Source organism: Typopeltis vanoorti, chromosome 23 (genome assembly GCF_054136105.1).
Source record: "Typopeltis vanoorti isolate ZY-2024b chromosome 23, IOZ_Tvanoo_1.0, whole genome shotgun sequence".
NCBI classification, from domain to species: Eukaryota; Metazoa; Arthropoda; class Arachnida; order Uropygi; family Thelyphonidae; genus Typopeltis; species Typopeltis vanoorti.
Window position 1 is genome coordinate 30,968,280 of NC_143571.1, and position 27,995 is coordinate 30,996,274.

At 33.6% G+C, this 27,995-nt stretch overlaps 1 protein-coding gene across 3 annotated transcripts; it reads right to left on the reverse strand.

Annotated features, from left to right (window-relative positions):
- Positions 1-572: 572 nt before the first annotated feature.
- On the reverse strand, positions 573-22,086 carry LOC150093735 (bombyxin A-1 homolog). Of its 3 annotated transcripts, none has more exons than XM_090413079.1 (3): positions 21,923-22,086; positions 3,741-3,942; positions 573-965 (listed from the first exon to the last, which is right to left on the reverse strand). In XM_090413079.1, the coding sequence occupies exons 2-3, from the start codon at positions 3,940-3,942 to the stop codon at positions 745-747; spliced, it is 423 nt and encodes a 140-aa protein (XP_090269205.1). In that variant the 5' UTR covers positions 21,923-22,086; the 3' UTR covers positions 573-744. The 3 variants fall into 3 exon arrangements, with proteins under 3 accessions (XP_090269205.1, XP_090269207.1, XP_090269206.1); XM_090413081.1 differs by lacking the exon at positions 21,923-22,086 and adding an exon at positions 21,474-21,762; XM_090413080.1 differs by lacking the exon at positions 21,923-22,086 and adding an exon at positions 6,027-6,100.
- Between the last annotated feature and the right edge of the window lie 5,909 nt (positions 22,087-27,995).

Here is a 27,995-nt window from a genome sequence, read left to right on the forward strand (position 1 = left end):
ATTCTCCTAATTAAAATACATTGGTTTAATTTGAAGAATCCTTTCGTATCATCTTCTTATCTCAGAACTTAATATCCCTACGGCAAACTTGCTTTTAATGTTCCACGTGACCCACCACGAGACCTAGTCGGCTTACCTTGACTGGATTTTGACCTTGGACAACGCCTTAATGTAATCGAACACAGTTTTTGGAATCCTTTGATTGTACGTGATTGGGTGATCACACATAGTCAAATGGAAAAGTTACACCGGAATCAAATATTCATGTTCCATATCTAGTAGCTAACCAGGGATTCATTTTAAAATCGTATGGCTCACATTTGAAGGGCCACTATTAATAAAATGACTATATATTAATAATAAAATTGTGTTTATTTACTGAATATTCTTTTTTTCCTTGTCTATACTACAAGAATAATATTTTAGTATAGTTAGTATTCAAATAAAAAAAGAAACCCCATCCACCCCACACACACAGAAAAAGAGAGAGAGAGAGAGAGAGAGAGAGAGAGAGAGAGAGAGAGAGAGAGATCTGAAAAGAGAAGAGTGTGTTTATCAGGCAGAGCAAGACGGAAACTACAAAATATTTATTTTTCTTCACACTGCATACAGCAATTTTCACGCACGTCTTTGGACGAAGTACAACACAATGATGACATTACAGAAGCCGAAGAGAGATCACTCAGAGGCACCATCGAAGATGTTTGCGGTGAGAACAAGTCACGTCTTTGTTTATCGTTTCTTTTAGACATTGTTATCTTCTGTGTGTCGTTTCGAACTGTCGGGTACCCCACAGTATGACAGCAGTTCATTGTAGGTGCAGCTGTTTCTACAGCATTCGTCTGCGATTCCTCTCGGTGATAAATAGACAGGATAATCTTTCTTGAACATGGACAAAGCTGTTCTGCTGTCCAGGAGTCGGTCAATCTGTGGACGAACTTCGAGAGTGGTTCTTCCCCACGATCCTAAGAAATAAATAAATAAAAACATCAGCAACGCGAATTATTTATGTAAGGTTTCCAATCCAATTCTAATTCAGAGGTGGCGCCACCCATGCTCTTATTTATATTCAATTGTTTTTAAATGCGGAATATTTGCTGAAATTATAAAAGCACAGGTATCGCAACCTATTGTCAAAAAACCTTTCGAAAAATAATCTATTGTTCGATTTTTTGTATTTTCACTATAACTTTCATGGATAATAATAATGATAATAATAATAAATATTTAGTGTATCAAATTGAACACTTTCAAAATAATTTTATTTAAATAATTTAATTTAAAATAATAATATTACTGAATAATGTAATAATAATGTAATTTGCTTAAAATTTGTAAATTTATATAAATTTATATGAAAATATAAATTAAAATTATATTTTAATTCAATTCATTATATAGATTCGTTAAATGTTGCGAATGGTACTAAAGAGAAAAAATGAATAAGGGTGCAGTAAATGTCGTTAATTCGTTATCAATGTCCATTTAAAAGATGGACATCGATAACGATGAATCACTTAAGATTGGTTTCATCTCCCTCTTTAATTAAATGTATTATGTTCCTATACATAAAATAAGACATAATTTCATTAGCAGAAGATTCATTAATAGAGTTGTCGTCTACTTCACGTGATTTACACTTGTTTTTAAGAAGAGCAACTTATGATATATAAATCATAAGAGAAACTTCGTATATTCATTTCCAGACAATATACTTCGTCTTTTGATCTTACACAGTAACGACTTTTTTCTCAACATTCCGTTTCTACGTTTATTCAATCATCTTTTAAAATATTCAGCATTGTTCACACACAAATTATTATTTATTGATATTTTGGAAAGGTTTATTTCATTACCACACAAAGTCCTAAATTCAGTTTATTTAGTTTAAAGTTCGCTATATTTGAGATTAAAGCTCAAAAATATTCTTCAATTCTTGAAGTTCTTGAGTTTTTAGAAAGGTTAATTAACTATATCTGAGTGTATATTAATATTATAAATGCAGTTTATTCTAAACTGATTCTAATTAGGCTTAATTATAAAATGAAGGACGCTTTTTATTTAAATTTAGTTTAAAAGCGTAACATAATACTTATGGATAATAATCATAACTTAAAATTAATCTTGCATTCAGTATTTCCATACTTCAGGACGTTAGTTACACCATATCTCAAATCTGTTTGCTGAAGAGATAATAAAAATGTGATTTATTTGTTCATACTGAACATCCAACCATATAGCACACTTGAGGTTGTATCCTACGCTTAATCTTGTTATGACCAGGTTGTTTTCAAGAGAAATCAGTCAATCAATCATTTTGCATGCTGCGAATTCTTCACCAGTTAATTTCATGATGAATGAAAACACACATAATTCGTCATGGTGTCAGAGATTTTTTTCTCATTTATCTTTCTCGATCTAAGAAATTCGAAGTGGAGTACACATATAAACATGCAATTACGTCTACGAACTAAATACTAGGAGTGATAAGGGAATAACAGAAGCTGAGTCTTCATAATTAAAAAAATATATCGAGCTCCTTTTATTTCGTTAAAGGAATAGATGAAACTTTTTAAGTCTTAATTAACTTTTTAAAACAGCCCCATCAGTCTATATTCTTGAAGCCCTCATGACAGGCGTTTCAAGCGAGAGAGAGAGAGAGAATATGAAAGTATGGGAGAAAACTGCAGTCATCTCGTGGCTGCAAATCCTAACAATCGTATTCTTGTCTTAATTGTGCAAATTCTATTGTCGATTTTGCAAATGCCTGGTGAAATTTCAACTTGCATACGTTCCCAAGTTCGACTAACTCGGGAACTAGCCGAAGATACGTTTATAAAAGTTTCTCCAGTCAGCGACTACAGTCGAACCTAATTTTCATTCGACAGCTAACCTATTGATGGAAACGCATTTCCACAAGGCTACACCAGTACCCCCGAATTAGTATTAACCTAAAAAAGCAGAGGTTATCTCACCTGTGTAGTTGTTTAGGAATGAGATGCTTAATCATTGTTCCTTAATTTCTAGCAGTAAAAGGACAAATTCTTTCGATAAATATTCGATCATCCTAAAAAAAAAAAAAAAAAAAAAAAAAAGGATGGACAAATTATTTCTTTCTCTTACACTCACCAATTTGGCAGCACGTGCTACTCTCACTAAAATTCATTTTTATTCCGACTGTCATCTTATTGATTATTACACTAATCTAATGTGTAATATTTTGTGTAATCCAATGTGTAATATTTTGGAATTTAAACATTCCGTAAGATATAAAACTGACCATGGTGGATTAACGGAAGACGGTGCTAAGTGACATTATGGATAGAAGTCTATATTGTCTCATCCATTCACGTTATCAGCTGCATATACAGATTATCTCTTAAGCAGGGTTCTCAAACACACACAATTTGTGGTCCTCATTCCTGCATTATTAAAATATTGAACTATTGCAAGGAATATGTTGGAAAAGTCTTTAGAAAGAAGTAACCTGAAATCAAAGTTCAATTGCTCTCTTAAAGGAATCAACAGAAAATATATAAAACCAATGGCAGCACGATAAGGAAAAAAGTTAAAACTTCGAAAAAAAAAAAGTCAAATTTAAGGTGACTTCTAAAAAATCTGCGAACTTTTAGTAGGTACTAGTTTACTTCAATCACAGTTTCAAGCTATGTAAACATTTTGAAATACAATTCTTTTTATGTGTTTCGCATCATAGAACTACAATACGTAAACATAATTACCTTTATCTAAATTATCGTAATCAAAACTTCTTTTATATGGACTGAAGTATACGTTGTTACAAACAAAGGCAAGGGCTTCTACAAGATGTTTGCCACAAAGCCTGCTACCTCTTTTCTGGATACGGTGTTCATGAGGTAATGCTAAGGCAACCAGGAATAATGTAGAATAGGCACATACCCAAATGAGAACGGGTGACCGCATCTATCGGAAATGAAAAAAAAAAAGAAAAGAAAAGAAAATTACAATCGCCGCCATACTACTTGTTCAGCGTAATACAAATGAAAGCATTTACTGACATAACTTTTAAAATTTATATGCAAAATACCTTTCTCAAACAGAATAATAAGCAAATTATTAATTTATTTAAAATAATAAATACAGATATATTATTAATAGTTAAACTCATTTTTTAATCAAAATTTTAAACTAATTTATATTGTGTGTAATATAATTCCAGATGGCAGCACGAACGTGCTTCCATTAAAAACAAAACTTCAACATGAAATCGTCTGCCAAGTTATTTTCAAGAGTTGCTGTCTTGTTTCAAATATTAATTTATTACCACTGATATATCCAGGATTTAATTTTAATTTATTTAATTTTTTTAAGACGTTAGTAAATGATTTTTTTATATCAGTTTATTCCTTGAATTTTGTGCAAAAAGAATAAGGTAAGTTTCGTATTTATACTTATGAACAATTATTTTTTTTGATAGTTTATCATTTTTGCATTCACGCAAAATAGCTACACGTCTATTGTATCTGATATTTTTGAAAAATACTAGCGATTTAATGAGAATGATAATTTTTAAGTATAATACAATACAGCAGAATAAAATTCTGCAAATTCACTTGGAGAGAGAGAGAGAGAGAGAGAGAGAGAGAGAGAGAGTCAGCAAAACATCTGTTAAATTATCTTAATTTTCTATTTAGCCTGTCAGCACGAACTCTTCAAGTATGTAAACGACATAAGAGATTCTCAAAGTCTAACTTTTTAATTGCGCAAAAATAAAAAAAAATAAAAAATCCCGTATTAACTCGTTCTTTAAGATATGGAGTGAGAAAAAATTTATTTACGTCCAAAACCCAATAAGGACTGCTATTAAAAAAATTAAAACAAAACACTCAATTCTATAGAGGGATAAAATTCAATTCTTTTTGAGAATAATGCACTTCATGTCTCCCTTAGCATTCTCTTGAGGTACACTGATAGAACAAGACTAACAGAACCCAGACAGATTGATAGCCAAGCACTGTTGTTATGGATAAACACTAATTATAATCTTTGCGGTTTCTTTTAATCTTCTAAAAATAAATTCATTAATACAATCAATATATATAATACAATTATATTTTAATATAATCTGATATGCTCGCTTCTATATAGTTCGATTTTATAAAACTGACAAAGTATCATCTCAACCTATTCTGTGTGAAACTGTTTCTCAGCTATAAAGGCAGAAAATGTTATTAATTTCTGTAAATAAAGAGCCTTTTTGCAGGAGAATAAACTTTCATTAATTGTCTTCTGCAACACTGAGATATTTTAGAAGACTCGTAAGATGGCACTGTTATCAAGAAATACGCTGTGGCCAAATTAACAAAAATTAGACAACTAAACAGAAATTTCTCCATCAAAGAGATACAACTTTCAGAAAGTTTGATTATTTTTTTTCTATTTCAATTTAAACACAAAACGCGAATTTTTTTATTTTTTTTTAAAGTTCTTAGTTCTTCATAATTTATTCAGAATTGCATACTTAACGGAATTTAAAGTTAAAAAAATATGTGAAGACATCGGCTTTGTAAACGATTTAAGGCAGACGATTTAGTGAGTATTTCTAGCGCTTCGTTTCCTGTATGTTTGCTTATGAATTACACGACCTTTCTTTAAAACAAATAAAAACGATTAGTTTTTATTATTTACATTCGATAAACTTTTTGTTAAATGTGAAGACGCAATCTTTGTATACAGTATAAGAAGAGGATAATAGTGAATACTTACAAGGTATATTTGTATATTTGCATTTAAATTAGAGACACTCTTTATTTACATTTATTTTTCAAATATAAACTTATGAACGACTATCCTATGAGTATAAATTTTTAATGTTTGCAACGCGAGATTAACGCTATTAAGAACAACTAAAGTACAAATTATCTGGAAGATATCTGAAAAAAATTCTAAAAATTAACATAAAATTAATATTTTTACCCATTCAACTTTCTACAAAATATTCTAAACAAGGCATTTAAAACGAAATTAATAGCATATGAAACACTTACTGTGTTCGTTTTTAGTGAGGGTTGTCAAATGATGGGCAGAAGAACCGTGATTGCTAACCCAGCTTGCAGTTCACACCAAGGTTTTGCACACACTCCAGAGAAAGAGGGTTCCCTTTATATATGGTTCAGTGACGTGTTGTTTAGAGAGCGCTACAGCAGACGATAAACGCCCACCATGCGTGTCTCTTAAATTATCGCGCAGATCGATGACAAGTTGAGGTATTTTTTTCGAATCTCTCACTCCTCCCCGTGTAATAAGAAGATTAATGCATGAAAAAAAATTTTTTTTTTTTTTTTTGCCTAAACTACAAGTGTTTTTGTCACTACTCTCGGTACTTCAAACTCTACTATGATCCTCTTCCGTTCACACAGATGTAGAAGATTTGAAGGACCTTTTTCTAATGGGAGAGGCGGCTTACGATTTTATACGACATCAACAAACTCCCTAAGAAACTTAAAGTATTCTTAAAATTTCCTTAAATAGACCTACATACGAGTTTCATGCGTTCTTAGCACCGTACTTTATTGAAACATTGAAATACTTATACATATCAGTATATATGTTGGATTAGCAGTTAAATTATCTGTCACACACACACACACACACACACACACACACACACACACACACACACACACACACACACACACACACACACACACACACACACACACACACACACACACACACACACACACACACACACACACGCATGCACGCACACAGTAGGACAGTTACTAATATTTTCACTTGAAGCAATGCAACATCTTACTATATGTGTCTACTACACTTCTAATGCAGTTTTAAATTTAAAGTTTTCTAAAAAAATAGTAATGATTTTTGGAGGGAAACATGCAAGTAAGTAAAGGGAACAACTTCAACTGAACACGAACTGGATTATCCCAGTTCGTGTTCAGTTGAAGTTGTTCATTTAATCTCTTAAATATAGCAACAACAACAACAACAAAATTAACAGTTTGAATTCAAATACAGAACGATCAATAACAGCAACAACGCACTGAACTTTTATTTACTATTCTTGGTTATAAAATCAAAAGATTTATTCCTTTGGCGAGCCTCCACAGGGCATTTAATTTCGACAGGAATCCTTTGGTTAGAAAGACCTGGTTTCGAATCCCGTTTATGACACGAGGAACCTTTATCAGGTCTTTTAAATTAAGGGTAAGTTAGCTGGTCTCTTATGGTGGTGGTGGAGTGTTTTTCCTCGAAACTCGAAATTTTCTTCCTCAAAACAGCGAATCCGTCCCATGAACCCACATATCTACAGACATGAAATACTCACCTGATGAGATGCAGCAGGGCATAGGTAAGAATTGGATGGATGGATTCATTTGGTACCAAAGGATTTATCTAAAACTTAGATCGTTTTGACGGAAAAGGTGTTGAAATACTGCATCCAAAGCTAAAAGTTTTCGCCAGTCCCAACTACGAAAGATAATAATTCTACAGTGCATTATTACCATTTGTAGTCTGAAGTTTAGTTGAGCTTGTTCCTTAGAGACTTCATTTTCAACTCACTTTTGGCTTCCAATAAACAGGGGTAAGGATATCGCACCGAATGATGAACATAGCAGCCACCTAAACACATTAATTAACATCCCCATTTTGGTGGGATTTGAACTCAGGTCTTACAGGCTGAGCATCAGATGCTGTACATTTGCCACCATGATCGCAAAACTGTTTGATCGATAAAACAAACTTTTATCTACTTCTTGTTGGAGTAACTTGCTAAAAACAGTATACTGCAGCACAAATTTTTAATAAAAACTTGGAGGTGAAATAAAATTTAAATTCTTTTGAGAGGGAGTTATTTCATGTCAGATTAGTGTAGATGTGTATGTGGGACCAATATAGTATATACATGTGTGTATGTCAGGTCATGTGCACTGCACATTGTTTTATTTCTACACTGATTTCACTGGACTCCATTTACCAGATACTAATGCGCGCATCCATTGCTGCAAGCCGTTTGAGAAACATGAGTGTGTGAAATCAATCAATAATTTGACCAGTTACGAATTTTTATCCTACACAACGGGTTTTTTACGATCTATTGAAAGCTTATTCATTCTCTGAGTTAGACTTCCAGTTTCCTATTTCAAAATGTCGGTAATTACCTTAATCAGTCATCCAAACAGGTAAAATTCACAAAATCTCTTTGTCTTGCTATTCCGATTAATTTGGCTCCTGAAATTAATTTGAAAATATTTAACTAAGAAATTAAGGAAAGTATTACATCATTAATTGAAGCATGATAAGAAACAATGAAGCATTCATTGTAACAAGGAAATTTGCTTATTTTCAAATTTTGATTTTGAAGGGCGATAAATCTTTTCCATCGAACTGCACTTCACTTTTCTTCTCAAATCAGCTCTTTCTAGGGTTAGGATGCACAAATCCATTAACTGGTCACTTTAATGGTAACCCTCAAATCTCTCAATTGACAAATGATATGCATCCTGGCTGTCGATTAATGTGAGCTTACCTACATTATCCACATTAAATAAATGCCATTGAAAGTTTTAAGATAACAAATAGTAGAATCTCAAAGATTTTAATCTTCAGGATTCGTTGCTAATCACCGCAGTGTTTTTAGGCTTATCCTCTTTAAACCAAGTGTTTGCACTCATTGCTTTCAGATATGGAGTGGTGTTTTGTTGGAAAGGATAAGAACGTGCATAATAAATTTTCACCATTGTAGAGAATGAAAAATTGTCGAGAACAGCAACAATTGTACAGAACTAGACAGTTATGATTTCAAGCCCTAAAACCAGTGGAACTAATCCATACCAAGAGAAGAAGCCTCAAATCATTACACTTCTAGCTCTTAACTTCATCCTTAGGACAACACAATCAGGTTAAGAAAGAAACAAATAAATAAAAGATTCACCAGACAATCATACATGCCCAAATACGGTCATAAGATCATTCATTATTTTGGAGGATTGATTTCGATCGTTTCATATCCATAAATAAATAATGTATATTAAGAAACGTTGGCGAGATACTGCTTTTCTATGACATTTAATGGCAGAAAACTTTCTATTCGTAGATGCAGACAGACACAAGCGATCTCACTTATGGAAATTCTTCTGGCTATTCGCATCTCTCCACACGGTCAGCTTTTTCCAACCTTCTCAGGAGGTGCCGGGTCCTCTCAATCTATTAATCAACATCGTATCTCTGGCTTATTATTATCTGTGGCTTCTAATTCTTCAGCAAATTAACCATTGTGGACTTTAGACCAGGACATCTGCTCATGATGGTTTTATGATGTACGAAAACATGTAGCATTCGACTCTCGTTTCTGAAACACCGTTCACTATTTTCCTGTATTCATCTACGAAATGTACCATCGAATTGACATCCGACAAACTTCTAGTAGGCTTTCATAAGCCACAAAATTTTCACATTTGCAATTTGTAATTTTTTTGTAATTGTTTGTGTAATTTTTGTAAGTTGTAATTTTTCCTACTTAGTGCCATCTTACATGTCGACTTACAAAGTATCACTAACGATGATTTTCATAACAATTCTGCAAAATGATCTCAATATCTAGAGGTCATCTCAGTAAGTTAGTACGAAGGGTAAACTTGGTCGTATCTTCGATTATGCCCGAACGTTGTCAAACGAATAACTTCTCATAGAAAAAAAAAATAATGTAAAAATCCCATGAATAGGTTTTCCTTTAACACTCAATGGAGCTTATCTTTTTTTTTTTTTTTTAATATTCTGAGCGCATCTTTATCTCACACAATGAGAAATACTTCTCAGAGACAGCTAGTTTCCATTTAATCGAAAGAGGTTAGCACTTTCATGGTGCAATAAGAATAGTTTTTTTGCACCATCCGATTTGGAAAGACTTCGGTCTGAATTCAGCCTAGAATACGAGGTACACTTATTAAAACGTTTGAAATAAAGTGAAATTATCGTGACTTATATGAAGCTATAAGGGATTTTCCCCTTCTGAAAATCTAGATTTCCATTCCGATGAAGATGTATCAAAGTAAATTATACTTAACAAAAAGTTATATTCTTATTGTTATCGTTTACTCAAGCGTGAGTACGTGAAATATCTTCCAATGTGGCTACCTGAATATGAAGGCAGATGACTTCATATAAAACTGCTCCACTACCCGGTAATGTGGAGCAACACTTCCTTCTGGATGTATAATATGGTGACAAACCTTTTTCCTACTTATATATAGAAACTTAATTTTTCATTGATTAATTTATCAGCATTACCATTGGTCTAGCACTAATGGGATCTGCATAACCGCCAAAACTGCGCTGGGTAGTCACTCTTCGCATACTGCATGGCTAGTGACAAGCAATATATAGCCTCTCCAAGCCAGACAGTCCTACTTTCTAGTGGTGTGATTTGTTCCAATAAACGAGGCTCTGGCGTGGCGAGTATGACAGCCTCGTAAGCTTAGTTTCTCTAGTCGGAAATGCCAATTATATCTCTAGATGGTAGATGACTTTTATCACCTGGTGAAACACCTTCGCCTTTTTACTGGTGGTGTGAATCTCGTAACTGGAGAGCCAGATCCTCCTCACATTAAAATGGTTTCCATAAGTTATCCGGTATTTAATATATAGGACGGAACTTGCTGGTAATTCCTAATCTGCTAGCGAATGATTTTGCTGTTGTTGCTGTGCCAAATCGTGCCTTGAGGGAGTCCGAATAGTAGATTACAGTGGCCACTCTCATGACATGCTTGGAGAATAATTATTCCCCTCTGTGGAAGTCTTGTCCAAAAGTTCATCTGTGTTGAATGGACTAGAGAGAGAGGCTATTCAGTGGATCATCGTTAATGAATAGCCACTTCAGGCCACTCCACTTAGGCTTTTATGAAACGGTTTTTGTAATAATTAAAAAGTGGTCTTATGCAAATATCTTCTAAGCAAATTATTATTGCATAGTTTTCCTCCTACATTTTGAAATTTGATGGTATCTTCTTACATAATGAAGAGGGATAATTCTCTTCTAAAACTTCTATACCAGTGCCAGAGTACCTCAATGGATATATATAGAAGGAAGAAATGTACTTTCCTATGATTTCTTCCTTCTATTATCAACCTAAGAACTTCAAATTCCATTGTTACGTGATCCCACTGACCTTTGTGAGTTTCTCTGACTTGTTTTAAAACCATGCAGCAGCTAAAAGCAACAAAAACCACCAAAATGAACTGATATAGGCTTGAATCTTTCGTAGTCTCATTCTTATTTTATTTCTCGCAAAACATCCACAAGCTCACGTGTTCTTAAATCTAGATCTTATTTTTCAAACAGCTAGTTTGAAAGCTAGTTTTCAAACAGGCCGTTATTCCCTTTGTAGAGTAATAATAATTACTCTACAAAGATCAGGCTTTCGGAATGAAAGGGGAGCCCTGCTGATTAACTTCTTGCAACTGACTAACTTAAAAGCTATGAATACCTTCTTCAAGAAGAGATCCAACAGAAGATGCACTTGGCTGATCCCGAATAGGACAACAAAAAATGAAACAGATTTCATACTTTCTTCAAGCAGTCATATTGCCAGGAACATTGGTGTTTTAAACCATATTGGCATCACTTCTGAATGGTGAGAGGGAAAATAGAAATACTGGTGAAGGCTAAAAGATTCGCATTGCAAAAAAGAAAAAAATATTATAAAATCTGAAATATACTTTAAGATATCAGAAAATTAAACTTAAATAAAATATAAAAGGAGAAAGAATATAAAAAGGATTAAAAATAAGAAACATTATTATAGAATCAGCACAAAATTTAAAAGAAAACAAAAGGAGCTGGACCAAGAAATTATCAGAAAAAACAATCAACCTTATTGAAAAGAGAAACAATTGATTGTAAAAGGGAAAAGAGGAACTATTGAAATAACAGTAATAAATAAGACAACAACAAGGTAACTTCTTAAATAAAAAAGAAAATATTAAGAAAAGACAGGATGATATGATCCAAAAAAATTCTTGCTGAAAATGGAAACCTCAGAATTCTAAGAAATAACCTTTCATCTGGAAGAAAGAATATTATAGCTCTTGAAGACCAGAACGGAAGAAAATTATTTATCAAACAAGAAATCACAGAAGAAGCAAAAATTTCCACATTAATCTGTAGAAAAGTGAAGATAGAAAAAAAAAATTCAGAATCAACAGAAAAAGTAGATTATGACAATTCCTCTGATATACCTCCATTAGAAATCTTTGAAACTGATTAAGCATTAAATCAAATGAAAAACAATAGAGCTGCCGGAGAGGATGGTTTAATAATAGAGATGATTAAAGAAGGGGGGATATTCTAAAACAAGAATTGAAAATTCTATTCAATAAATGCATCAAAAGAGGAGAAACATCTTTTCACTATTCTAGTGAAAATGTTTTTGACTAGAATTATAACCAATACATTAGAAACAAGGCTTGATTCAATACAATCCTCTGAACAAGCTGGTTTCAGAAAGAACTTAAGTACAATAGATCATATTCAATCAATAAGCTTGCTTATTGAAAAATGCAATGAATACAACCTTCCTCTTCACATGACCTTTATAGATTTTAAAACAGTTTTTGATTGCATAAAAACATCATGAATAATAGAAGCTTTTAGAGATTATGGCATTGAAAAACAATTTATTGACATAATAAAATATATTTTATGGAAATGCTACATCAAATATCATTCGTAATGAAATAAGTGACAAATTTCACATAAATCAAGAAATAAGGCAAGGAGACACCATTTCTCCCAAATTCTTCACGTTCAAGACACAACACTGGAACATATGATGAGCAATTTAGAATGGTCCGATAAAGGAATCAATATTAATGGAATTAAATTAAATACCGTAAGATTTGCTGATGATATTCGTATTATTGCAAACAATATGAAAGTTTTAAAAGAAATTAGAAGATCTAGCTTCTATCTAGCTGCTAGCTACTAAATCTAGTAGCTACTAGATTTAGCTACTAAATCACTAGAAATTGGATTAGACATTAATTCTGAGAAAATCAAAATAATGACAAAGCAAAATTGTAAACAATGAAGAAACAAGGAGTCATGGAAGAAGTGAAAAGAATAATAGGAATGGAATGGTTAGCCTTCGGAAAACTGAAGAGATTTTTAAACAGCAAAATAGCATGACTGTTCAACCAATGTGTATTGTCTACGTATGACCTAAGAACAGAAACCTGGCCAATCAAAAAGGAAATAACAGCTAAAATGCAAAAAACAGAATACATATATAGGTAAATGGCATATTATATCAAGCAATACTTAGTCTATATTTGAGTTGTCAGTCAGCTGTTAGAATCGGAGAAGGTACAGGACGATGACTTGATGTTAAATCAGGCATGAGAGAAGGATGTACTGCTGTTGTTCATCATCTATATCAGGGGTCTCCAAACTACGGCCGGCGGGTCAGATGCGGCCCGCGATATGATTTTATCCGGCCCGCCAATTGGACTAATTTTTCAATAAGAATCCGCAAAAACAAAAAAAAAAACACGGAGTGCTGATAGAACTTTAAATAAAAATTATTGAACTTCAGGCAAATGAACATATTAAATATAAATACAAGAAAGGAAACTTGATCGATTTTTATAAATTTTTGAACTCTGAGCAGTTCCCAAATTTAAAGAAATTTGCTTGTAAATTTATCTCTATTTTTGGGACAACGTATTTTTGCGAACAAACTTTTTCCCGAATGAAATATATCATGTCAAAATAAAGAGCAAATTTATCTGATGAACATTTGAAATCGCTACTTGTAATTAGCACTGAAAAATTTGAACCTGAGTTTAATAAGATTTTAAAAACACAAACACAGTTACATCATTCACATTAATGGTTTTATTATAATTTGTGATAAAAATATGAGAATTTACTGATAGTGTTCGTTGTCATTAATATACGATAATTTAATCTCACATACTCTGTAATCAGTTTTTATCTGCTTTCAATAAAACTCATATATCTAGTTCTAGAGTTTTTTATTAATACAGCCCGCTGAACAGTGTTAAAGTACCCAATGTGGCCCTCACGACGAAAAGACATATGGATCATTTATTCAGATGGTGTTATACTTCTAAATAAACAATGTTGGTACATTTATGTTAGCATCATATGTCTTTTATTTCTTTCTTCTGTTTCCATATTCTGTATCTACAGTATCAGTATTGTAGATACAGAATATCAGTACTTGGTTGGGACTTTGTTAGGGCCCCTGAAACATTTGGGGATGAAGGATCCATGCTCAAGAAGTTTTTGGTTCGGTGCCAGAGCTCCCACCCACAATGGAGCCACACATGGATGTCCACTGCCTGGCAAGCAAAGACTGTGCTCAGGAGTGGAACACCAGGGCTACCCCGGACGCTATACCGGCACTACAGCAAGCCTAGGGTCCCCACCCCATGTCTGTTAAACATAAGACTCAAAATTGAAGAAATAAGAGCTAAAATAAAATTTTTATATATTAGGGAAAACATGCTTCGAAAGAAATTGAAATGGGCGGGACACATCGCAAGACTGAAGGACAATAGATGGACAAAAGTTATACTAGAGAGGCGGCCATATGAAGGTAAGATCACCTGGAAGACCCAAAAGAAGATGGTTAGATGATATAAGAAAAACAATTTGAACTCTTTGGCACCAACAAGCTCAGGATAGAAAAAATTGGAGAGAATTGGGAGACACCAATAGCCGGAAGTGGCTATGAAAACGCTTAAAAGAAGAGGAGTAATAATAACAACTTCAAGCGTCTATTGACATGAACATATTACATCTTTAATTTCTTCGGCATCCATAAAACGGCTGTCTCTTTTGGTTCAGGCATTATTTTTCATCTGAACAATTGCTTATCTCCCAGTTCACTTTATTGGAACATTTGGAACATTGATATTTTGGAAAGATTTCCTCAAAACGTAGTTAATGTTCCCAGTTTTTATTCAACAATCATTTATTGATGCACGTAATTGTCTATCACCACTCTCCTTAAAACTGGTTAAACCACAGTTAAAATGCCAATAATTTATCAAATTCTTGACTTACTTAGTTAATTAAAGAAAATTATACAAAAATGTTATTTTTGAATAAATTTGGAAAAGTAGTCAAAAATATGTTATTTGGAGTCAATTTGCAAAAAATATTGCAAACATAAAATATACAGTTTAGTTTATCCAATCACACGATTTCAATGAGCTATATATATTATACATTTTAAAAAAAAAAAACGAATTTTCCATCAATGTAAATTTTAAAAAAATGTTTTTTTTTTCTGACGTCGACTGGAATCTTAAGACATCGACTCAGTTTTAGCAATGAACGTGTTAAAATTTATTCTACCATGTCTACACAACACCATCTACACATGTGCATCATTGGTAAATACCAGTTACAATTTTCATTTTCATTTAATTATGGTAAACGACATCACTCTATTATTATTATTAGTAGTAGTAGTAGTAATAATTACCAGGTATCTCCATGGGGTCGAAGACTCAACACAGAAGGTCCATACTAACCATTATTCACAATATACCTATTATAATGATCTCTTATGCCTTCTGCAATGTGTTCAAAAACTCACCGCGAAAGACTCAAACTATCATTATTAATACAAGGTTCGATTCATGTCTTAGACGCGAAGAATTTGAGTCGAGGAGTTTCAACTGAATTTGAATTAGCACCTCAGGTATTTTCTTTACGTAAACCTTTGCGATTATTCCTCAAAACCGGTCAGGTGAAGAAACAACCTGGTAGTTAGCATATATGCTCTCCAATCACAGGGATGAAGAATTGAATTCTGCCGAGCGAATCGAATCAATGATAAATATTGGGCATACAATATTTGTGAATGTTCATTAAGTCAAAGATTATTTCGTCTTCTTGCTTACTCGGAGTTTCCGATTATGAAAAAAATAAATATATAAAATTACTAAAAATAGAAAAATCAATCGCTCACATCGGCGCTAATGTATTATAAATTTATAATCTTTCATGAGTTGATCACATTAAAAAAAAAATAATAAGATTACGAAAACCAATCCGGGCAGGCTTTAATGATCTCTAAGTAGTAGAGATTATTATTATTATTATTCATATAATTGATACACAGTCAAAACAAGATTTAAACAACATTATTTTGACAACAAACATTATTTAAACAACAATTTGACTGGTGATACAGAACAATTCAGATTCTGCCCAAGAATCCAAGAATAGTCTGTTCTTGGATTCAGGTAGCGTCGTGAAATATGGACTGTTCTAAGTAATGCTGTTTTTTCTAGGTCATGTGGGATCACTTCGTCGATGTTTAATTGCTGTAAATAGTTGGATAGCTTCTCTGAAGTTGCACCAAGTGCACCGATAACTATTGGGATAACTTTAGTGTGTTTAAGCCATAGTCGGCCAACTTCGATTGCCAGATCTCGATATTAATTTTTTCCAGTTCTTTGTTGTTAATGTTGTTATCACTGGTGGTTGTGATGTCAGGTCTATTGTGTTCCAAATGCTGATCAGTTTGTTCTTGAAAGTCCCAGAGAATTTTTGTTGTTCCGTTTTTCAATATTGTCTCTATTTTATGCTGCCACCAGTTATCAGATGTAGGAAAGCCATATTTTTGCATACATGCCAATGAATTATTTTGGCCACTTGATAATGGCAGTGTTTATAGTCAGTTTGAGCTATTTTGCTGCAGGCACTGATTAGATGTTCTACAATCTCATCTTTCTGATCTCATAATCTGCATTTGCTGTTATTATTGATGTTCAAAATTTTTGCTTTCATTGCATTAGTTTGTAATGCCTGTTCTTGAGCTTCTAGAATAAATCTTTCTGTTTCTTTTTTAATATGTCCATATTGTAGCCATTTCCATGTCTTGTTCACTTCTGACAACTATGTCAGACGTCCTCGGTGTCTCTAAGAAATTGGCCATGCAAAGGTTTATTTTTCCAGCCCATATACCGGTTATTTTTGTTAATATTATTATTAATTATCGAATTACTGTAATTTTCTAAAATCCTATAAATATTACAGAATTGTGTCCTAAAAATCAAATAGATTACGCTCATTATAGAATTACTGGGGCTTTGTGAAATCCTTATTGCGGAATCAACATAGTTCTTTCTTTCTTTTTGAAAGTATATCTATCTCGAATGTTGATAACTCACAAGGTATATTAAGAGAAATTTCTCTAAGAGGTTTGCTGTAGTGCTGATAGTTACCACATTTAATATTTAGTGTTACTGTTATTAGCGTTATTCGGACACCTCCATGGAATCCGAAGACCCATCGCAAAGGACCCAAGCTACCACCACACAAATATCTATCATACCTCTTCTTGCACTCATTTACAGACGAAGCATTTACAGCTGAATCTGCCAACGCATTTGACCCGTTCACCACTTTCCAGCCCAAAATTCTACTCCTCACACCTTTGTTATCCACAATCTTGCTCAATTTTCAGGGATGATCCCTTTTTTTTCCACCTCTAGCCAAATAAAATAATTCCTCTGTATGAATCCTATAAATCCCTTTCAGCAACTGAAATGTTTCTATCATATTCCCTCTTGTTCGCTTGTTAAACATTTTTTCCAACCAATAAATCTTCAATTCTATCTTCATAGGGACATTCCACAGATCACACAATTTGGTGAGCGGTTTGTAGAATCCCTAAGAAAGCCAGTGACCAGACCCGAGCACAGTAATCCATATGTGGACGTATGGCTTATGAAGAGGAATGATAATATATTTTTTTTATCTCTGCATGTTAGCGTGTTCTTCAATAACCAAGTAATCCTATAAGCTATGTTGAAGACCTTAGCAATATGTCCTCTGAATGATGTATTTGAAGAAATGTCTCCTCATTATGAAGTTACCTTTTACTTCCTTTGGTCATTTTATTCTTTTTTTCACTATTATCATTCATTTACTTAAATTCATTTTGTTTAAAATCTAATTTGTCTAATTTTATTTAATAAAACTTCATTTCTCGCTCTCTCTCCCTGCACACTTGTAAACATCCAATTTCCTACTGAAATATTCTGTCATTAATGAAACGCTTCTTCTTCTTTGTAAATATATTCATTCCTAATAGCTATATGTTCTTTTTCTTTTTGGGAAAAATGCAGCACCTGCTTCTATTCTTAATAGGTTTTTCATCATTCCACTTGTTTCGTTAATTGGCAGCCCTTCGGTGGAGAAAGAGATCTCGTTCAACGAAGTAAGCATGAGAGTAATTATTATGATGTAAAGACACTCAACTTCAGTAAAGAAAATAAGGAATTTGGGAACTGTATTTTGAGACAATGTGAAGTGAGTGGTCCTGGTTTTTTTCAAGAAAGAGATTTAAAAATGATACATTCTTCAGTTCATTCAGTTTTATGGCACAGAGTCAAAATATTTGAAATATTTGCCTGAGAGTTGATCTGGTAGAGTTGATCCAATAGGCAAAGGAGGGACGATCCTACAGGCTCGGAAGCTTAGAGATTCCCCTCCCCTTCGTAAGTTGCTTCTTATATATGCAGTATTATAAATACTAGAAAGGAAACCAAAGCGCATGTGCTTACATTCACATTGCATGTTTATTTACCAGAGTCTCTATGGAAGAGGAAATTTATATGAATTTGTGGACAGGATAACCACTTGAAGGACTATTAATTGAAAGGATTATTGATAAATAAAGATCATCGTTATTGGGACAGTAGTTAAGGTTATTAAATAAGTATGAGAAGGGAAAGGTTCTATTCTCGTTCTCTTCCAGAGATTAAATTTAGTTTTTACTACATCAGGACTACAGTACGAACATCAACATTATCCATACGGTGCATTTCCTTCAACTTGGTAATCTTTTTAAGTGAACACCTGACTGATCACAGTAGTATTCCATCCACTATTCTGTTTGCTGCTTGGGATAAATATGAAGTTGGAGCCAGTGTTCTTCATAGTTTTTATTTTAAACCTTTATATGAAAATAAAATTTATTGCAATGGATTAGCGCAAATATGAAGTTATTTTTTTTATGCGAATCTCATCCACAAAGGGTTGTAAACTTACAGTACGTTAGTACTATGTGACCAAGGATTACACAATCGGAAACCCTGCCATGGAGTCCAAGCATGGAACTTTTCAAGTCAACTCAGGGCTCCAATAAGCAGGGTTGTGGTCTTGTACTAGCGACGAAATTCTTCTGCTTCCTAGGAATAAGCAAGAGTTTGAGATAGGGAGGCGTCATAAAGTGTAATGTACACACGGTGGCCCATAAGTCACGAAGGGACTTGAAACAAAGTGGTTTTTTCGTAACTAATAAAAAACTCCGTGTTCTATATTTCATTATAACAAAAAAGAATAAAAATTATTAATAAATAAAAAGTTATTAAATGTTTAAATCATTTCGTGACTCTCAGATGACATTTCTAATATTTTTTTTTTTGCACTAGTAAAGTGCTATGCACAAGTTGAAATTATCTTATAGAATTCCTACTGATTAAAATTGGCACAGAATGCTGTTGATTCTTCATTGGAAGAAACCAAATATTAAGAGTGTATTTTGATGTTTCCTGTTTAGTAAATTCATGATCACAGATACGGTCTTTCAGAACCGCAGGATGCCAACGAACATTTTGTTTAGTTCTGAATTTACAACTTCGCAAATTTATTGCAAGTGTTTTATAATTCTGAATGTTATTTCACAAGTGAAAAAAAGAACAGTTTAAATTTATAGATTAAAAACGAAATAGAAATATATTTTACTTCGAAGTGTCAAGATTGGGTAGCGATGCTTAGATATGTAAAGCATAAAAGTTTCTTTCTATATTAAGTGTATCATCTATGGATTTGATAAACAAGAACTTAATATTTACAGTTGTTGAGAATGCTAAAAAACATTTCGCTTAGTACTGTATTTTCACGCCATGTTTAAGCGAGCTGGTACGATAACAGATACATTAAAAGTTATCGATGTCTTATATTAATAATTATCAACTTTTAATTCTGTTTTAATAATATTAATATCATTGGTACATTATTTTCATCATTTGATGAAACGACAACCTTCTTCCTTGAGGCCTTATGCGCTTGCCATTTTTTGACTTCTACCCTTCCTCTGTCTTCCTGTATGCAGTGACTGGACCTCAGATTGCGTCTACAATAACCATTGTATATCGTGACTGTTCAAAGTGCACTGCGTATTGAATCTTCCACACCTACAAAAATACCACACACCGTCCACAACTACAAAAATACCACAAGGGTGGTATTTTTGTAGTTGTGGACGGTCTAGGTGACCTAATGTATGCCAATCTCTAACCAACAGACGGTGTTTTCAAATCCCACTGCAGGGGATAAACGATTTTCATATACTACTGAAAGATCCTCTTCCTATACCATAAATTTCAGACCCCTTCTCCTAAGAAATGTTCTCCTCTCAGCCAGTCTGGACCTCGTGTGTTTTGGTAATATTAATGCATCAATTGGGATGAACACCAGAATTTTCTTCCTTTTCATCGTCCATATATTCACACTTGTTTTTTTCTGTCCTTCGACCGACTGTCAGAAATCCTCCACTTATCCATTATTTCAAAATTTTCCTCTCCACTAAGAAAGTCCCGGTGTTTCAAGAAATGGGTTTATTCTGGGAAGAAACTGAAGATTTTAACCTCGGAACTCAGAAAAAATGGACCGTAGAACTTAGAACTCCTGATATCCGTGTAATAATACTTGTTAGGGATAGATAGCAGCAACTCTCAGCTATACTTTCGTTATTTTTCTGTTATTATCTGTCTTGTTATAACCTTATCTCTACAAGTGATTATCACCTTCTTTCTCTCTAAAAAGATAGTTTTTTTTTTTCACATGATGCGAAAGTCAAAGAGTAGATTCTTGATTGGTATCTTGGCACATACGACCCGCAAACAGGCACGCGAAACACACAATTAACAGACATAATATATTGGCCTCGTGGCCCTAATTACTTCTGCTGTAATCTCAAACAACTACAATTGTAGAAACAACCGAAACATAGGAAATTCAGTGAAGTGATACTTGTATAGCTGAATAACAGGCATAATATATCGGCCTCATAGCCTTACGTTGTTTCAACCGTAATTTCAAACAACAACAAAAACAACCAAAAAACGTTCTCAGATGGCATCAAGAAATTTAGCAAATGAAAATAAGTGAGGGAAGTAAGGTTTGGATAACAAAGAAGTCGGGGGAGGGGGGGGACATCAGAACAATACTATAAGTTTGTATCTTTGACCCTTCTACATTTAACAAGAGGAATTTATCCACTTAGATTCTGATTTCATGCGTTAAGTGAAAGAGAATTTAATGTCTAAGAAGTCAAAAATAAATTTAATACTTTCAAAAGCTTTGGCTAAGCTTTAAATAGCAAACAAAAATGTTTACATTTGTTACTTATATTACTTACAGTTTTTGACAATAGATGGCTCGCATATTACTTAAATCTTCGAAAAAGAAAAAAAATGCGATGTTGACAATTCACTGAACACGACTGTATTTTGGGCGTCGTTTATCCACTATAACGCCTTTATCAAACATATCAAATTCTTTAACAACAACTGCCAAATTACGTCTTTATTAAAAATAAAGAAGAAATCGTGCACTCATTTAGCTACTTCCAGCGATGACTTGCAATTTAGAGCTATAAAAAGGTTATTTTTTTGTTTTGGGGCTGAAGAATAGTAATTTTATACTGCTGTTGTTTTTCGCTTTTACCCAATTCAGACAAACAGTGCGCAGTTATCTTTTGATTTTCTTTACACATATCTCATTGCAGAACACGTGATAGACCTAAATAGTGATCAAAGCGAACCAACTTCACTTAATAACATTACATTTTTTTTAACAAAACAATACCTTTAAATGTAGCGAAGATTGCGTGCTATAATCATAAAAAATCACACATCTTCTGCGACTAGATCTTCAAAACGGGATCTTCATAGGACAATATAAACTAACGCAACACCATCCTGATTCGTGTTATTCTAATCACAGTCTATTTCTCTTACTCGATGGCAAGGTTTTATTCTCTAATGTAGTTGAAGTGGAGATAACAAGATTCTTATAAACAAACTGCCGATGTTGTTTTGAACAAATTATTCAATGATTTTTTTATTTGATAATAAATATTTATTATAAATGCTAAACAGTTTCGCTAGATGGCGGTAAAACTCTATAGGCATTACTGATTTTGTACTATACTGTTATAACCCTTCTTTTGTATACTTATAGTTCTTTATGTACAATTTCAATAGCTATATTTTGTACATGCATTTCAAGGCCTCTCGGAACCAGCAATAAATCAATTATTTTTGTTGCTAGCGAAATACGATCTGTTTACATTGAATTGTATCCGGAAATTGATTTGCCGAGGTTAGCTGCATAATATAGATGCTAAAGTTTACCAGACTAAAGGACAGGAAAGGTGAAAAGGCTAAATATGGGCGAAATAAAAACACATTGCAGCACGTGACATTTGAAAAATACTCGATTCTGTAGATAAAAATCGCCGAGTTTTCAATGTCCTAGATCCTTGAAGGATAGCAAACAACCAGATCTTCGTTTCTCAGCTGACCTTTTTTAAAACGATTTATTTAGCAGTATAATTGTATGAAGCCTTTCTGTGAGCACAAATTCTGCCAGGAAAAAAACAAACAAACAGAAAACTCATCATTAGGAAAGGATAATTAGCAAATAGTGCTTCATTGCTGGTAATTTCCATCAGACCAGTTACAATGCGGATATGAAACACACACACACACACACACACACACACACACACACACACACACACACACACACACACACACACACACACACACACACACTCTCTCTCTCTCTCTCTCTCTCTCTCTCTCTCTCTCTCTCTCTCTCTCTCTCTCTCTCTCTCTCTCTCTCTCTCTCTCTCTCTTTCTCCTTGTATACTGCTTTTTCTATATTTCCTCCTCCCTTCCCTCTGCTCATCTGTTCACTTCTATACACCTCAATCATCATCTTTCATTTGTTGTGCTTACCTTTGGGTTCTCAGATAAATGGGATCTTGGAATACATTTTTCTAACTTTTAAGTGTCGTAAATTAAGCATCGTTGTTGATCTAAGAATGCACATTAGTTAGTGTGCAGACATTAACTAATCCCATGGCATTATTTCATTGCTTTCTATCTGTTTTGCATGTTTCGTTTTACATAGCTTAACAAAATTTTGGATTTTTAATTGGTTATAAGAATATTATCTTGCGAAGATTGGTTTAGAATTATAGTAAAGAAATAGTCATTAGAATTATTCAACTGAATCACAAATACGCCTGAAGACTTTTTTCTTAGACTTATTTTGTAAACATACAGGTTACAAATCATTAACTATTGAAGACCTTGCTTTTTACCTTTGTCTTTCAAAACACGTAAAGCTAGCTAGCAAACTATCAATTTGCAATTATTGCAGATAGCATATTCTGTTACTGCATGACCTCATTTTTTAAAATTATAAACATATAAACAACTAGGTAAAAAGAACAAACATTCGCGTTGGTATTTTGCGCGTGCTTGAATGTAGGTTGATTAATTCTTAATCTTAATGGGACTTGCTTGTTTGCGTTATACGAAGGTGTAGGTGGTACACCCGGAAATTGGATATGTTTTTAATTATAATAATGTATAAATGACTAATCGATTCTCAATTCTTCCCTATATAACGAGTTTTGTAAACGACAACAAGTAAAAATGTGATCGATTTCGATTCATACAAGTGATGATGAGAGAAATTTAGTTTCTCTCTCTCTCTCTCTCTAATATAAATAGCTCCTCCAATGGATTCCAAGGCCTCATCGCGAAAGGGCGCTCTACATCATACAACAGTAGTATTTTTTCCTATCAACTGCGTGTGTTCTGTGGCCGATTTTCCCGTATGTGAATTAAAAATCGTTTCCGAAAGGAATGGGAGTTGAGTACAGAGCAGAATAAACTGATAGTACTTAAAGATGACAATTGGGAAATAAATAACGGATAAATGAAGAGATCTTGTAAGGGAAAATATATATCCTGATATTTTTAAATATAACTAATATGCAATGAGAAGTATTGATAACGGAATGACACCAGATGATATTCAGATGGAAATTTTCAATGCAGGTGAAGAATGCATCAAGAAGAATGGAATGTCAAGAAATCCAATTTTTGCCGCTGCGCCTCGATATCACAGCGCTGTCCCTTGACATTGTTCCTTCGATTGTAAAGACCTGGATTGGTGCTCTGTCTAAGGCAACCTTTGTAATTCTTTTCCAATAATGATGAGTTAGCCAATTTCACACGGGGTTTGCACTCCGTTAACTAGAATTTTTCATCCGTGAAATGCGCCAATTGGAGTGGCCGAAAAAGGCATGCAGTTGGCGGATATAATATACTGCCTTCATAGCGTTAGCTACTTCGACAAATGCCAACCTACCCAGTCGAATTCATTTTTTTTATATCATTCTTCGTCTTAGGCAAAGTGTAATAAAAAAAACTTTGATGGATGGGTTTTGGCATTATGGCCAAAGCACTTGAGACTATAAGGCCAATGTCTTCTCTTTGGGTGCACAAATCCGAAGATTGGTTGATGGCAGCAGTATATTACTTGCATCTGCTAATGTGTTATGTCTGCTAATTGCATGTATTTTTTCTGCCAGTTTGCTTCGTTTTGTGAGAGGGAAAACTACACCTCCGCATGAGACCAGCTAACTTACTTTCAGTTAAAAAAATCCTCATAAAGTTCGTCGTATCCTAAGACAGGACTCAGATACGAGTTGCTTATGAGATTGTTTTTGTTTATTCGCAAAAGGGCGAATGTCGAGAATCCTGCGACTGCGCCAAGACAAGCTAGTTAATATTTTTTTAAAAGGAAGACAAAGGATATAGTGAAATTTTCCAAAAATTAAAAAATTACCGATACCATATTAGATTTTTCCTAATCTCTTGAAGAAACGAATAAAAAAATAATGATAGGTCAGATAAGTCATTGAAAAACATAAATGAATATTAAAAACGACTAAATAAATTCAATCAAGAAGACCTTAGCGTGTTTATTAAAAACACTCCATAATAAAATCAAGAACAATTACTCGTATAAATTTCTCATTAAAAATACAACTAGAATATTGAACTAATTATAGAAAACATAAAGACAAATCTAACCTCTTTGGAGATAGACTGACAAAAAAAAAAAAAGGGCGTTCGACTAGAGGAACTTTTCCTAGGCTTGGTTTTCAGATAATTATAGAGTTAGCTGATCTTTGACGCAAGTAGGTTTATTTCTTCTTTTTTCCGGAAGAAATTCGGTGTTTCTTCTAGAAGAAACTCAACAACATTGACCTTAAAACTCGAATAAAAGTACAATAAATACTCTTACAACAGGTTTCTTCTACAACTGCCGAAATCCAAAGAACTGTGAAGATAATGATATGTTCAGACTGGCTTCCTATTGATTTAGAGAAAGTTAAGACTTAAAAAAAGTGTGTTCATTAATTTTGAGAAATTAAAACACATTACGTTAATTATACACTATTTGGGCAAAGTTTCTTCAATTTTACTTGTGTGTCTGTTACTGAACAAATATTTATTAACAAAAATATTCTCACTGAATTGGTAATACGAGTGCGTGTCATGTTGCTAGGCGATAGTAATGCCCTAAATAGTATGTGAACTAACTGCTCAGTCAAAGCCGTAAATGAAAACCAAAATAAGCAATCTTCATCAATTGTCATTTAGTTAACTTCTTTATATACAAAGATCACTACGGAGCATGTGGCAACACCCGATCGATGACGTTAATGAAAGCGTAGTATGATCCTCTCATTGATTTTTATTCGACAGTAAAATTGTTCTGTTGGTTTTAGTGTTTAGTGCAACTCGGGACAAAACGGTTCTAATAATTGAAATGACGAATCAAGTTGATGAAGATGATGTCTGATTTCTGCATGGATGGAACGCTTTCGTTTCGAAGCCGATTTCAATGATTGGTATGCGAAGGATGTTAACAATATCAAGCTGCCACAAAAATGTAGGGAAAAAAGATACTTTTAATACCAGCCGGGGGGGGGGGAGAACTTAGCTTTAAATAAGTCTTATGTTTTCCCTTTTTTTTCCATTAACCAAAGAGAGAAAAATTCCACTTCTCTTATGATTCTCTTAAGTTATTATGATTCTCTTAGAAATCGGAAACCTCTAGATGCCTTCCAGGAAACATAGACCGACCAATTGACATCTCATTGACCCCAAACATGTGTGTGTATATTTGCACATGTAAAAGATTTCGAGGTGTCTTCCACCACAGAACTTTACAGGTTCAGAATTCCGAGGTGATAGAAAGGTCGGCTTTACTTGAAGGCCTTTCATAATCTGGTGAAAAAGAACCACTTAAAACTGTCAAAACTGTCAGGACGATGCACCTACAGCGATTGGAATATAGAATGAGAGAGAGAGAGAGAGAGAGAGAGAGAGAGAGAGAGAGAGAGAGAGAGACTTCTTTCTTAGCATCCGCAGTAGAAGCAACATCAAATTCAATTAACAAAATGTCACTCGTCCAGCAATGAAATTCTTGTTCAACTATACAAAGTCGACAATCATTTGGTCTTTGATAAGATCTTCAGTGTTGCTTTTCGTACAGTGAACTTCACTAGTTGACATGCACTCAGACAAAAACAGCTGAAATCCTTCCCCCTCCCCCCAATAACGAAACAGATGGTGGTGAATATGATGGCGTAATTGTATATCATAAAAAGAGTTCACTAAACTTTGATGTTGAGATTTTTGTTATTGCACAGATCTAGTTGAAAAGAGGAAGGAAAAAGAATTTGCTTGTATATTTATCATAATAAAGAATTAAATCTGTTTTATCGAAAAGGAAAAGGTAGTATATGATCTTGAAAATGCTTTATTGCCTCTTGATATCATGCTTTTTTATATTAAGATATCATTTTGGTATTCTTGTAATTTTCCGTCGAAAATTAAAATCTTTCAACAACGCCATGCGAAATTCTTAAACGTTTGATTGGTACTAAAAGATATGAACGTGATTTCACAAGATATTTTAGACTTTCCAAGTGACGTAACTTTATTTAGGATTTTCTACATCCACTGCAGATCCACCTTAACAAGTGAACTTATTAAATTGTAAATCAGTGATCGATTATATTTAAAGATCAAAGATTCTCCAAGCTTCTAAAATATTCCTCGAGACTTCTAAAATCTTCATCAAAAAGGAAAGTCTCATATGATATACATAACCTAGGGGCAAATATAGAATCTGCGCAATGATTGTGATCGTTGTCTGTTGTTGTCTGTTGTCTCATGATGGTCACTCTTTCTTGTACATTTTGGAAAAATCATTTAGGATACAATGTATTTCTCTTTTGGGCGTAAGCACTGACGAAATATAAACTATGAAAATCTCTTAATATAGCCTTTCGATCAAAAGTTGCCAAATCTAAAAAAAAAAAAGAAATATTTATATTTACTATCTTTAGTTTTATTCTCATTTTTGTGAAGAAAGCTCTTTTGACTTGTGTCTAGCGAACGACTTGTAAATAAATTGTAGCAAAGTATAGATCTCACAAAAAGATTTCACTTTTAAAAGTTTGTATCTTCTAATTGAGTTTTCTCCCTCTTTCGTATCGGCTTGAATCATTCAGAGGAATCCCTGGGAAAGTGAAACGATTCCCTAGGGATGTAAGTTACTCCTGTGGGTTTGAAAAATACATGCTGAGCACGTGCATCCAATGACGAAATCGCGCGGACGGAGGGAATGCCGTTTCTTAATGCAGTTACAGCAATACAGAGCAATTGAAAGGGCTATGGTGTTACCAAAAGCTCTCATGTGCACCCAGACACGTGCGTTTTTGCTGATGTAGATGAACTTTGCGTATATTTGTGTGTGCGTGCGTGCGTGCGTGTGTGTG

Excerpts from the sequence above, each read along its gene's own strand:
- LOC150093735 (XM_090413079.1), bottom strand. The coding sequence starts at position 3,942 with ATGCGGTCACCCGTTCTCATTTGGGTATGTGCCTATTCTACATTATTC. Across the intron at positions 966-3,740 it reads TTACGATAATTTAGATAAAG|GATCGTGGGGAAGAACCACT; the intron begins GTAATTATGTTT and ends TTTATTTCTTAG.